The sequence below is a fragment of the Rattus norvegicus genome, chromosome 9 (genome assembly GCF_021556685.1).
Source record: "Rattus norvegicus strain SHRSP/BbbUtx chromosome 9, alternate assembly SHRSP_T2T, whole genome shotgun sequence".
NCBI lineage: Eukaryota > Metazoa > Chordata > Mammalia > Rodentia > Muridae > Rattus > Rattus norvegicus.
Window position 1 is genome coordinate 113,105,306 of NC_141542.1, and position 14,695 is coordinate 113,120,000.

Consider the following 14,695-nt stretch of genomic DNA (forward strand, 5'->3'; position numbering starts at 1 on the left):
GGACTTTATAGAGACTTAATTATAAACGTTATATCTGTTCTCATTGCTAAGTTGAATACTGGCTTAATACCTCAAGGGGAAGTTAAGATTTATAAGAGTCAGTTTCCCTAGAAGGTTTCTTTTCAATGATCTGTGGCTTTGATTTTTCAGTCACAAAGCCACCAAGAAAAGAACAGGTCATAGGTTTTCATTTTGAACAAAACCCACTATCCTAGCCAGATACTGACTGTAGTGGAGAACACATATCTTGATATGAGCAGCTTCTCAGACCTTATAAACATCTCTTTTGATTTGGAAGAACAAACAAACAACCAAACAATTGCATATAAGAGGCAAAGCAGTTCACAGTAATGCATTTTAAAGGGCCATTCTTATTTCTTTATTCCCTGCGGATGGCTGCTATTGCTACATCACGAAACAACCCCAACAAAATAACACTGGGGAAGATCCAATAAATACCTGTCCTCGGACCCCACCCCCGAGAGGTTCCCCCTTATTAGGTTCTGAGGCCTGGCTGAGGCGGCATGGTTTTTTAAAGCTCCCTAGGTGTGGACAAGATTGAGGATCACCGTTTCTGGCTTTGAGGACTGAACTATATTTTCTTCCTCTCAATAAGTGCATTGTGTGATATTAGAAAGACCAGTTTCTGGGGAACGTGGGATGTATGAATCATAATTAGGCCCTCTAAGTGTCAACCGCAGCCTGGGTAGGGGACACCTGTGGAGCGGAGAATTAAAAATGAATGATACCTTTTGTACTGTAATGATAATACATTCTACTCTCTGGGAAGCTATTAAAATATTCTCCTTTAGAAATTTTTTTTCCGAGTCTATTTTAAAGCGACACAAGAGAAAGTAATGTGGAGTATTCACAGAGAAGGCTCTGTGTACTTAACCCAGCAGAGCTACCTACAAAACATTTTGTTATTTTATTTATGTGAGCATCCCACAGCGAAAGGGGGGAGGCCCCGGAGTGTGTCAGAGAAAGAGAACAGAAGCACAGACAGCCCGTTTACTTCAAGCCAGTCTAGCTTGGCCTAATTATGTCTTATTATAGTTTTTGATTTTTGGGAGGGGATAGGTTCTGTCTGATGCATACACTTCATAAATGTCTAGTCTCATTGAAATGATCATTCTATCTGTGACATAGCCTCCGTGGCCTTGTTTTTCTGCATACTCCCGGAGCCTAGGAGTGTGGTGATGCTTTTGATTTTTCTGAGGAAATTCTACGTGCACAGTCTTCTCGAAGGGGTTAGTAGAGCAAGACAGGGAAGCGGTCTTAGTGATGCTACTTAGTGGGGAAGAAACTTCCTCTTACGTGTGCACGGGTAGGTAATTGAATTAGTGCAGTAGGAAGGGGTTCGCTGTTTCATACTCATAGCTTTTTCTTAACACCATGAAATTAAGAACGGGCCAGCATGGAGCTGCAGCTCTCCCCATCCCTTTCACATAGGTGGTGCAGTATATTATTTCCTTTATGTTCTTTCACAGCTCACGCTGTGAAAGATAATTGAGTCCTTGACAGATGTCTGCATTTGAGAGGAAAATTTATTTGTGAAAGAGAAAACGTGTATTACTTTTAACACGGTGCTATTCATTACGTGGGCCACAAGGTACCTTTTGACGACTTGTAAATTGAAATTAATATTTTTCTCTTGCCATCCTAAATTCGCATAGGCAATTTCGACTGAACCCAGTCACAGCTCGTTGTATTTCCACGTAGCTTTCTGCTCTATATCAAGGGAGGGCACTCTTAGGTCACAGGTGAAGTGTAGACTAAGAAAGCATTGACAGTTTCCTCCTCCTCCTCCTCCTCCTCCTCCTCCTCCTCCTTCTTCTTCTTCTTTTTTTTTTTTTTTTTTTTTTTTTTTAGAAAAACTCACAGGCCTGCACATTCCCCAGTATTTGCGGAATAAGTACTGACTGCCACGGCCATCCTCACAAGGAAATGGCTCTCAGATGCAGTCTAACTATGGGAAACAGGGAAGGTTCTTCACGAATTCATCTTTTACTCACGTGTGCTCAGAATGTCTCTCTTTCAGACCAAAGCATCAGATGATGCCCCTAACATTTTTTGCATGCGATCCATCAGATTGGAGAACTGGGCAAGCAAGAATCACGTGACGTGACGTGACGGCAGATGGCGAAAACAATTGGGAGCTTTACAAAGGAATCTGCACCACCATCCACGCCATCCACTGGGCAGCACTGCCTACAGCCATGCTGCTATCTGTAAATTATGCCTCTCGTTTTTAGCTGTAGGAATTTTTCCAGGATTACAACAACCAAACAGTTTGCCACCTTAGGCTGGCTGCACATCTTCTGTGCCATGACTATGCATAGTATTGTAGAATTAAACTGGTAGCCTACAATCTGAGAAAGGACCTTAATTTAATGTTATCCTGGGATGGGATAACTCTTCTTTCAGTAGAAGGAGAAGCATTTGTTATGCTTGGCTTTTTATTATTGCTGGCCTACATACCGACTGGCATGTCCTGAAGCCACAACTCCTGAAGTTCCCTGGCCTCAGACTTGGGGTGGCTTCCCTAGAGAGCTGGTGAACCTTTTGTCAACTTGACAGAAACTAGAGTCACCTGGGAAGTGGGACCCTCAAGTGAGGAATTACCCCTCATCAGATTGGCTTCTGGGGGGCATTTTCTTGATATATTCCAGACTGTGGGAAAGCCTAGTCCACCAAGGGCGGCACCACTCCTAGGCAAATGACTCCAAATTGACTAAGAAAACAAGCAGAGCAAGCTATTAAAAAAAAAAAAATCCAGGAAACAGCATTCCTCTGTGGTGGTCTTTGCTTCTGTTCCTGCCTCTAGATTCTTGATTGAGCTAATCCCTCAGAGATGGACAGTTTCCTGAAAGTGTATGCTAAAGAAACCCTTTCCTCCCAAGTTGGTTATTGTGTTTTATCACAGCAACAGAATCCAAACCAGGACACTCAGAACTGAGTTTGCATTCTGAAACCCTAAGCTATGGACTGTCCACCAGGAGCTTGAGGGTACACCTGTCAGTCTGTCTGTTTGTCTGTCTGTCTCTCTGTCTCTGTCTCTGTCTCTCCCTGCCTCCCTCCCTCTCCCCCCCCCCCCCCGCACACACACACACAAACCTGTGTACACATTTAAAAATGTAGTCACTTTCTGAACAAAAAAATTTCTAGGGATCAAAAGGTACTGAATTGAACTTAAAAAAAAAAAAACACTACAGCCTGGGAACACTACTACTCGGGTTTTCTTCTCTCAGAAAAAAATTAACCGTTTGTTTGTTTGTTTGTTTGTTTGTTTGTTTTGGAAAAGGCATACGGAGAGCACAGAAAAATGGCTATCTCAATGACACCTTGTTTCAAAGAGGGTTTTAAGTGCTTGTTTCATTTACCCCAGGGTGAAGAAATTATTTAGGAATGCCTAATGGGAAAGATCAATCCAGTTGTGTGTGTGTGTGTGTGTGTGTGTGTGTGTGTGTGTGTACACATGTGTGTGCACGCCTGAGCTGATAAACTATACCTGTTTCTTGCATCTTTTCATGACATTTCGTTTCTACATAGAATTTCTTATCTCTACCTGAGAACCTAGGGTCAAAGGCTTGCTTCAGAATTTGGGTTGAGAAACGAAGCCTAAACTGGCTTCCTCTACCTGCTTTATGTCTGACTCACCACGGCTGCTTGGTATGCCATGATAGTCCACTGACGTATTTTCCCTACAGATTTTCTTTCTGGGAATTCTCCCGCAGCTTGTGAGCATAGTCTGCTTCATCTTAACTCTTCCTTCCCACTGCAGTTTCTTTCTTGTCTCATTCCAGGGACTTCTTCCACGTTTTCAGTGACCTTCCTTCCAACATCCTCCAATCCTGCCAAACAGAACTCCATAGAACTCCGTAGAGCAGAGCTCCCTGAAAAGACCAGCGCCTGACTGCAGATCCAGGGTAGCTCTGGGCTGCAGCTGGAATGAGATTAGAGGAAAGATAAGGTGGGACTCTGGAGAAAGAAGCAGAGGACTTTGCCTGTAAAGAACGCCATGAACGGTCAATAGTAACTGCACAAGGGGAAATTTAGATACCTCTTTTTATTAAAAGCTCTTCAATTGTGTGTGTGTGGGGGGGTGGCAGCTATTAATGCACGTAATCAAAACTCTACTACACAACATCCCTGGCTTCTAGTCATCCGGTCCTATTTCTCTTGCTTTGGGGTGATGCCCGGAGCAGGCTGATCTGGTTGTCCTGTGTGCCAAAGCTCCTCAGGAGTAGAAAGGCACAGCAGAAAGGGACAGCAGGTGGAGGTGGGAAATCAGGAGAGGGTAACCTCTGGTCTTGGGGTTCTGGCCAGGAAACCGCAGGCAACCTATGTGTGTGGCTCGAATTCAGGGTCCTGACTGCGGTGACTTCGAATGAAATTACACTTCTGCTAAGGGTTCGAAACCAGCCTCCTCACTCTGGGTGCGCATGGCCCGGCAGAGCCCCTGCCCAAAGGGCACGGGGCAGGGAGGAGGTCCCTCGCCCCTCAGGAAGCAGTCCCCAGTTAGACTCCGACCTCGTCCTCCGCCTCTCTCCGCGCAGCTGGAGCGGCCACCGCGCAGGGCTGGCCTGAAAGGGCCTGGGACTCCCCCGCGTCCAAGACTTTCGGGCCCAGGCCTTCTCCACGCTTCCCCGGGACCTCGGGACAGTCGCCACCCTCTGGCTTGCCCGGGATCCAAGCACCCGCCGCGCGCTCCCCGGGAGCGGGGCAGCCAGCGCCGGGCTCCACGGGCTGGAGGCGGAGCCGAGGCCAGGGCGCAGTCGGAGCCGCCCCTGGGGAGGGAGCGGGCGGTCCCGGAGCCCAGCGCGCCGCCCGCGGAGGAAAGAGGCCGGTTACGGCCTCGGCCGCGTGCTCAGCCTGTCCCCGCCCAGGGACCCGGAGCCTCCAACTAACTCCGCCCGCCGCCCGCGGGCTCCGGCTTCCGTCCCGGGGAGAGCCTGCGGACGCGCAGGTTGGTGTGGCCGGCGCGGGGCGCGGCGGGGAGAGGGTCGGGCGCGGGGCGGGGCGCGGAAGTTGGGCAGAGGCGGGGCGGGGAGCGGGCTGCTGGTCCCCTTCTGCGAGGGGACCTGGTGGCTTTTCCTCCGGCGCGGCCCGGGTCACAGCAGCCGGAGCCCCGAGCCTTCCTGGCATTCCCTAGTCCCGGGGTTGTCAGCGCCACCGCGTTCTCCACCCGTGCTGTCCCCACTGTGGCACTTTAACTGCGCCTTCACCTTATGGGGAGCATTTGTTCATTCGCCTTGGGGTTTTTTGTCCCCTTTTTGGACAACTCTCAGTGACGGTGGGGAAGCCCTGCAGGACCCCGAGTGGATCCTTAGGACTAGTTTGAGGGGACTAGGGGCGGCCGCGCAGATTGAGAGCGACGGCCGTGGAATAGCGACTGGGGCGCTTGTGAAGTGCTGGCAAGTGCCTGGAAGCATGGAAATTCCCCACCCTCGTCGCCTGCCGCCGTTTTGTCAGCCTTACAGTGTGTGTAATACTCCAGGGAAGGGTGCTTGCTCTGTTAGGCAGGATGGACAGCACTCACCACTTCCTATACTCATTAAATCTGGTTGGGTCACCTCTTCCGTGTGGCTTTGGTACTCTCTCCCATCTGCATCTCTGTTGACCTGGACAAAATATGCGTTGTTCTGTTGACTGCTTGGAGCTTATCTGGACGATTTAGGAGGGCTACATGGTGATTTTGAGCCAAGGTCTACGGAAGCTCTGTGTTAGTGGGCCACTGACCCGAGTTTGGTCCTAAAGATGAGATTTGATGATTTAAAGATGAATTTGGCCTGGAGCTCTTTAAGGCTCAGAAGCACAGCACTGCATTTTCTGGAACTGCTTAACGGTGTTCAGAGTTGAACCATCCTTTAAACCCTGTCTAAGCTATGGGTCTCTATTCCTGTGGTTAAAGAAATTCGACTACCGAGATCATACTGGCCCCAGTCTTAGATAAGAACTTTTTGCTTGAGATGTTTTGCTTTCTCTGCAGTCTTGTTTCCATCCTACAAGTAAATTTAATAATTTTTGGGAAAACAAAACCTTCTTTGAAGGTGGGTTCAGAAACTTAGTTGATAATCACAGACACCAGAGACGTCATTTAATGTCTCCTACCCTACCTTATATGGAAAAGTGCCAAAAAAAAAAAAAAATCAGAGTATACTCTATTAAATGGCTAAGTCCTGACATTCTTGTAGCCTAAATTGAATAGACATTTTCACGAGTCCCTGTATTAATGCAATGCAAGTCTGCTGGATGCCTTGAAGAGGAAGACATGGACTATACTTCTTGCCCTTAAGGGCTTTCTAAACTAATTAAGTGACATCCATATCTTCATATGGACATCAAACATATTCTAATAACTGTACGTGACTTGTAGAAGGCTGTCAAGAACACTGTGTCTAAGGCCCTTGTAGGTCATAATTTGGTGAAACGGCCTTACAGATTGGAGTAGGTACCAGGCTGAGTAAGAACGTGCTTTCTAAAACTAATGTCTCAAGTGCTCAGACTTTAATGAATAGAGGTGCCTTTAGAAACAACCAATGCTGAGACCCTATAATACAGTCTCTCACGTTGTGGTGACACCCGAACCATAGCATTTTTGTCGTCACCTCATAACTGTAACTTGGCTACTGTTATGGATTGTAATGTAAATATTAGCGTTTTTCTGACAGGTGTGCCCTTAAGGGGTCAAGATCCGCAAGTTGAGAACCATAGTTTATGCACTGTATTGTGCGGTAATCAAATACTGAAAAGCTACCACTCTTTCAACCAAAGCTTCAGTCAGCTGGGTATTTTTGGTATTGGTATTTTTCTCCTCTTCGTGGAATGAAACTTATAATGCCTGGAAAAATAACTGAAGAGTGGAAGCTTTCGTTTTCATGAACGTAACTAAAAATAACTGTTACATTAATTTACAGGGGAGCGGGCACACGTTGGAAATCAGAAGACGTGTTGGGGTAGCAGATTCTCTACTTTCACCATGTCGGTTTAACCTCTCAAACTCAGGGGCTCCCACTTGGTGACAAGCACCTTTAACCACTGAGCCATCTTGCCCACCCACAAATGTACAGTTTTCAATAGTGTAACACTTCAATACTGTACTGGACTGAGAATGGGGTCCTCAGTGGAGGAGTTAGAGAAAGGACTGAAGGAGCTGAAGGGGTTTTCAACCCCATAAGAACAACTATATCAACCAACCTGACCCCCCCACCCCGAGCTCCCAGGGACTAAACCACCAACCAAAGAGTACACATGGAGGGACCCATGGTTCTGTCTGTCCATGTAGCAGAGGATGGGCCTTGTTGGGCATCAATGGGAGGAGAGGCCCTTGGTCCTGTGAAGGCAGGATGCCCCAGTTTAGGGGAATGCCAGGGCAGGGAGACAGGAGGGAGTGGGTGGGAGGGTGGGGAGCACCCTCATGGAGGCAGGAGTTTGGGGGACGGGATAGGGCGTTTCTGGAGGGGAAACTGGGAAATGTAAATAAAGAAAATATTCATCAAAAAATACTGTATTAGATACTTGTCTGATGCTGTGATAAAACACCATGATCAAACGCAATTTATAGAAGACAGAGTCCCTTAACTTAAATGTTTCGTAGTTTTTCTAGACAGGACCACCTAGCAGGGGCCCAGTGTTCAATACAGAATCTATGGGGACATTTATTATCCAGAATGCCACAGACACAAATGTCTGAGAGCATTGGATTGGTTCTGCAAGTTTGACTTAGATTAAATAAAACTTGTTTGTATGTTTTTTAGCCAAAGCAACAACAAAATAATAATAATTAATAATAATATGATAATGATAATGATAATAACAAATCACTCCTGAATGCTTTTGGATTTTAAAAAGGTAAAGGATTGTCTCAGGCTCTTCCCTTCCAAGTAAGTGAGCTGCGTTTTATAAAATGTGACAATACCAATTCTTTCTCTGGTTCAAAGAAAAATCAGTCTACCTGCTGGCTGGGCGGAGTTTCTTAAGCTACATACACGCGTGCGGGACTTTTGAGGATTGATTAAACTCCCAGAGGAAGGCACGGCAGGCTGAAGGGCAGCCCGAGGGGTGTGTTGTTAACTTTACAGCGGCATACCTACAGCTCGGAATGTTGGTTATCTCGTTTATAACGTGAGATTAGAGATTCTTATCAGTACCTTGGAAACTGTGTGGTTCGATGAAATGGCCATGAATACCAGACTCTCGACTCTTCAACTCCTTTAGGCTCCAAGGGCTAATTGCTAAGACTACATAGAAATAGCTCAAACGGATGGGCTATGGATTAAGCCTTCTCGCTGTGGTGTGCGAGCAAGTCTACGTGGGGAAACTGCAGTCGTCTGTTATCTCTCCTAGGTCCTCTGTTGTTTTTGTTTGTTTTGTTTTGTTTTAAGAGGGAGTCACTGTTTACTGTGACTCTTTTTGCTGTGTTCACTATATACCTAGGCTGACACTTGGTTTATAGATCAGGTTAACCTCGAACTCATGATCCTCCTACCTCAGCCTACTGCATGCAGATTATAGACCTGTTAGCATCCCTAGCTTCTCCTAGGATTCCCCACACTGCTGAGAGGAAGGCCTGCACGTGTCTGACCCAGGGAGAGTTGGTGGCAGGGTTAGAGTTACAATTCCAAGTGACAGACGGACTGTTCTGAGGTTTATTCCTAACCTCTGAATGGCCTTGCATTATCCAGGGCACGAGACACACCTCTCTTTGTAAATAATGTATGTGTAGAATTTGGGGTTTTGGCTTCTGGTGAGCCTGGGTTGCTCCCCAGGTATTTACCTGTCCTTTAACCTTGGAGAGGTATTTAACTTCGAAAACCCCAGTTTCATCATCTCCAAAATGGGAGACATGGAAATACTTATGTAAACGAGCTCTGAGAGGGCTCTGGCCTGCTCAGCTTGGGGTGCCTGGTTCTGTCAGGCCTTCCTCCCTCTTCTCCCTGATTCCCCCTGCCTTGCTCAGAACTGTCAGATTACATTCTAAAAGCTAGCTCCCAAGGTCTACTGCCCTTCATTTGGACAGCTCCTCCTCCTGAGCTGGCTACCAAAGTCCAGCTACCTAAGTACTCAAGTCCAGCAGTCAAAACCCACTTTGGCTCACCCAGTGAACACGCCCGGTCAGAATTAAGCCCCTCATCCTAACTCGGGGCTTCCCCTTTTACCTTTACAAACCACCTTCCCCCCCCCCTTTTTTCTTTTCTTTTTCTTTTTAAAAAGCCTATTCATTTATTCACTTCACATCCCAATATCAGCCCCCCTCCTCCTAGCACTCCCTCATGCAGATCCTCCCCCCCACTTCCCCTTCCCCTTCTCCTCTGAGAAGGGGGAGCCCCCCTCTGGGTGTCACCCCCACTGCACATCAAGTCACTGCTGGACTTGGCACATCCTCTCCCACTGAGGCCAGACAAGGCAAGGTGGCCCACTTAGGGGAACCGGATCCACACGTAGGCAACAAACTCTGGGACAGCCCCACCACACTTGTTGGGGCAAGGCACATGCATGAAGGCCAAGAAGCACATTGTCCCAGGGCACGGGGGGGGGGGGTAAGGGGGGGTAAACCACTACTTTTCTATGTAACAAATCTGTCTGCTTTCTATGCAAGGACAGTCCTTTGTCCTGCCCTGGGACAAATACCCCTAACCTTTCTCCATCTTCCTCTATCTCCTGTGTCCCTCACCCCTGCCCTCTGTCCCTCTGGGGCAAACAAGTCTCCTTTGCCTTGAGAACATTGTCTGAGAACTTGGTCCAGGGGCTCTGAGCTGATACTTTCCCTTTCAGATTCTTGTAAAGATTAGAGCACCCCTTGCAGTTGAACTTAGCAGGGGTGGGGTGTGGGATGGGGGTGTGTGGGATGAGGGGTGGCAGTGCAGAGGCCCCAAATTAAAAGTAATGCATAATATACGTAAACCTATAGCCCAAATATTTTGAAGTAGCTATTCCTCCTCTGACCCATGCCAAACCTTTATTCAACATTTATTTATCAAGATCCTACCACATGGTCAAATTTTTGCAGACTCTGACGCACAGTGTCCTTGTTTCATGATAGGAGAAGTGAAGCAAATCACAGAGGTTGTGGTGGTGATGGTGTGTGTCTGTGTCCTGGATGTGCAAGCTTAAATGCATTCTCTGCTCTCTTGGTTGGTGGTAAGCAACTGTCAGTGAAAAATGTCAGAGGAAGTGAGTCCACTGAGGCCTGAAGCAGGGGTAGTAGCAGCCTGAGAAACTAGAGGTAAAAGATTTTCCATGTCCAGGGGAACTTGAGAATGGAAGTCACTGGAATGGTGTGAAAGAGTTAAATAAATACAGGGAGGAAGGACAGCCAAGGCTACCTGGAGAACCCAGGTCTCCTTAAAAGAGAACCAGCCACATGTTCTCAGGTTGGGATGAATCCAACACTGGCCAGATGCCGAGATTTGCAGGGAGGGACTTAAAACTTATATTTATGAGACATCTCAAAGTGCGAACTGCCCAAATGTTACTGTTTTTAAAATACTATTGTGTCGGCAAAGCCAAATAGATCAGTAATTGTAATTCAACCCAAGGTCATCACATTAGCTCCATCATTATAGAAGTGAAAGAAGTTTTGCGTGGCTCAAGAAATATATTTTAGGGGAGTCAGGGACGGGTCCACAGGTAGACACAGAGTGACAGTCCCAACACATGTGCAACTGGCTGAAGGCAGTGTGTGATGCTGAAATTATCTATCCCTCACTCAGATTTCTGCCTATCTGTAAAAAAGGAACTCATCGGCCTCATTGGAGACTCTCTTCTTGAGGAAGTCTATATCATGGGTTATCTTCACAAATAAAGGTAGTATTTTTCCTGTTGGAGGAAAGAGAAATGAGTCATAATATTCAATATACAGGATTCCTGTTTTATAGTTCAGGGTTCCCCTCCTCCATTATGAGTCAACGAGTGTGCAGGTCCCACCTTTCTGGCACGTCATACTGTGGGGGTTGGGCCTCAGGGAATGTTGCCACTATTCCTGCTACTCTTTCAGTGAATGCCATCTTTTGTCTTTGACCCGAGGTTTGACTTGTTGCTGTTGTTGTTGTTGTTTTGGTTTTGGTTTTGTGTTTGTTTCATCTCTGATGTCCATGAGACGCTAACTATTGTTTTTGGGAGCCACAACCCATAACGTTTAAATCAACTAAAAAGGAACGAAAGTTAAAATGGCCGCTCCTTGGCTGGACTGCCCATGTTTTAGGTGCTTGGTGGCCAGTCACTACCCATTAGACAGATTGATATAAGAACAATCTCTCTGCACAGAGTTTGACAGGGAATTGATTGTCTAAAACTTGCAGGGGTTTTTTTTGTGTGTGTGTGTGTGTGTGTGTGTGTGTGTGTGTGTGTGTGTTCACGGGTGAGTAGAAGTTAAGGATTTTGACAATATAAATATGATGGTCATTTTTATGTATATTTGCATGGTTTTTTTTTATCTAGGTAGAATATTTCAATTCAAAGTAGACATACTAAGCTGGAAGGAATAATACAAAATACATTGTGGCCCTGAAGTCAACAGAAATTCAGCATACCCGTGTCATTCCCCAAACTGTGTCCACCTGTGTGGTTCAGACATGTGCCCAGGAGTTTGAACTTTTGGAAATTATCTTGAGATTCTTCTTTATGTGAAAGGCCAGGAGCTGTACATTAGCAGTGTGCGTCTAGAGCATAGCTACGACAGTAGTTACCGGGCAGTGCCTGCTGCTGACACAGCTTGCTGGTTTAAACTGACATAAGGAGAAGAGATAGGAACATGCTGTCCACGTGGCTCTTGTCTAGATGACTTGAGAGGACAGAATCAAGAAATAGGAATTGAACTGAATAATAAAAATGTAATACTTTGAAGTACAGCTGAAAGCAGACAGGCCAAGCATCCTGTCTTTTTCCCTTATGAGTGAGGAGAAACTTATTAAGAGCTCCGTGGGCCACAAGGAGTTAGAATTAAAAGCACAGAGAATGCCAGGCCCCGCAGAGAGAAGGTGCGGACACGATGGATGGTTTTTCTCAGTACTACGTTGAGTATATCTTTGCGTGCTTGTCCTGGACAACACAGAGACAACTATAGAAACAGCAGTGAAGGCCAAAGCTCTTATAAGAATACTGCCTGACCTTTCAATAGCTGGAGTCATCTGACTACAGATGTAAGATACTACGAGATCCATTTAGCCATTGCCAAACAATGTCTTAGGAAGAGTATGTGTAAGGGCTAGAGAGATGGCTCAGGGACTAGGAACACATGTTGCCTTTGCAGAGTTCGGTCCCTAGAATCCTGCTGGGCAGTTCACATCTACCTGTCACTCCAGCTCCTGGGGCATCCAAGGCCTCTGGTCCGCACTGGCGCCTGCACTCATTTGAACATATGCACATCCACACACAAATACACGGGATTAAAAAAAAATAAGAAACATATCTCTCTTTTTTTTTTTTCGGAGCTGGGGACCGAACCCAGGGCCTTGCGCTTGCTAGGCAAGCGCTCTACCACTGAGCTAAATCCCCAACCCCAAGAAACATATCTCAAATGTATTTGTACAACAGTGGCTTTTTACTTCCACAAAAACTGAGAGTTCCAAAATTTTTGAAGTTTACAATATTTGAAAATTTATTTTTTTAAGTACTTGTATGCGCAACCCAGATTTTATTAAGAGTGTTGCCCTTTACAATTTGGGGACTTTTAAAAGAGATATGTCACTTAAAAGAGATACGTCAATACTGAATGGCCACGATAACTGTAGTGTTTAAAGAGGACATTTTTTGTTGGTTACACATGTATTTATTTGTATTACGAGCTTTGCCCAAATTCTTATTGTTGTAAATCAACCTCAAATTTTGGTAAGTTTGGGGTAAACCAGGAGACCTGGCTCTTACGCCTTGCACTAGTATGTAGTGCCTTGTAGAAAGCAGATGTTTATTATTGGTGACATTTACTCTGTTTAGTTTATTTTTATTGGATATTTTCTTTATTTACATTTCAAATGTTATCCCCTTCCCTCTCTGGAAACTTCCTATCCTATCCTCTCTCCTCCTGCTTCTATGAGGGTCCACCCCCTGCTTCTATGAGGGTGCTCCCCCACTCACCCACCCACTTACTCCCTCTTCCTTGCCCTGACATTCCCCTACACTGGGGCATCAGCCTTCCCAGGACTAAGGGTCTCTCCTCCCATTGATGTCCAACAAGGCCATCCTCTGCTACATACACAGCTGTAGCCATGGTTCCCTCCATGTGACTCTTTGGTTGGTGGTTTAGTCCCTGGGAGCTCTGGGGTGGTCTGGTTGGTTGATATTGTTGTTCTTCCTATGGGGTTGCAAACCCCTTCAGCTCTGTCTTTATCTTGATTGTAAGTTCTAAGGCCTTCCTTATTTGTGTATGTTTGGTAAATGCTTGAAGTCCTGTCTGCAACCCCTCCTCATGACCTGTTTAAATCTGTTGGTGGTAGTTGTTCCAAGGGCTCTTATGTCAGTTTGCCACCGTACTCGCCGGTGTTTCTGTCTCTCACTGCCACCACACTCTACCTATAAATTGCATGACCTTGGAACCGTCATTTTTATTTTAAAGTTGGGAGATCACAGTCCTCGACAGCTCCTTTATTAGGTGGGGGTCTGCAGGCATCTTCAGAAAACAGATTGGAATGAGACTGGAGGGTACTGTTGACACTGTAGCTGTCCCTCCAAAATAAAACCAGGGGCCTAGCCGCTGTTCCGTGAGTAGGTGCAGTGGCAGGAAAGGATGCTGGACTGTTTTTCATGCTCATCAGTCTTCCATTGTCCTTTAAGGCATCCCATAATAAGGAAATGATGGTAAACTAGTAAGGCCTCTCTTTCCCCCCAGCGAATTTAGAATTATCCTGATTGTAATGTCATGTGAGCTCAAAGCACTAACAACAGGGTTATAAAAGCAGGCCCTGTCCTTTAACCCAGATACCCTGTAATGCTGGGAAGTTTTAGCGTGTGTCCATTTTCTCTAGTTGCACACGAGTGACTTCAATCAGGGCAATGTGGGCTCTTTGTGTTATGTGCCTTTTCCTCCATGGCCCAGCCTCAATCAGCTATCACGGTCTGCCTAATCGACCAGAGGGAAATGACAGTAAAACATCTTCTAGGGAGCTAAGGACTTTTTTGGAGAATTTTTTTTTAAGAGTGTAAAATGCCAAGGAGAGAGATAGATTTGGGATGGATCTTGCGAAGGTAAATGTTTCCAGGACGGAATGATGAGTCAAGGAGCTGCTAATAGGATATGTAAATGTAACCTTTCACCTAGTTACTGTCCCCACCTAAGTCTTAAGTATGTGCTTGCAGGGAATTGTTAGAGCTGCTCCTTGTGGAGTTTCTTAACGCAGCAGATTCTCCTGGTTCCACTGTTCTGAAGTCTGTCACGAGGGCTGTTTCAGAGTGGGTTCTGATGTCCTCCTCTGCTACAGTTTTAATAGCAGCTCCTGGTCAGCGGAGCGTTCTCCATTGATATACTTGAATCCTACGCCTTCATCTTCAGCATTTGCAGAATGTTTTGACATTAATGTGTCAGGCATTGACTTCTAGCCCTTTCGTTTCGGATAAACTATCTTCTATTTATTTAACAACTACTTACTTGGTCCTAGCCATAGTGAGACCCACCCTCCCTCCCTCTCTCCTCCCCTCTGGCTTTTTTATTCCTGCTTATTTGATCAAGGCTAAGGAGGGGTCCAGGGCCTTGCTCATG

General features: G+C 46.1%; 1 protein-coding gene across 2 annotated transcripts in view; it reads left to right on the forward strand.

Annotated features, from left to right (window-relative positions):
• The first annotated feature begins 4,378 nt into the window (after window positions 1-4,378).
• Window positions 4,379-14,695, forward strand: part of LOC148003865 (uncharacterized) — a 45,636-nt gene continuing 35,319 nt past the window's right edge. For both annotated transcript variants that reach the window (XM_087569034.1, XM_087569035.1), the window contains exon 1: window positions 4,379-4,969. In XM_087569034.1, the coding sequence (XP_087425160.1) occupies window positions 4,446-4,910 (465 nt within the window). In that variant the 5' untranslated portion in view covers window positions 4,379-4,445 and the 3' untranslated portion in view covers window positions 4,911-4,969. The remainder of the gene's footprint in view (window positions 4,970-14,695) is intronic.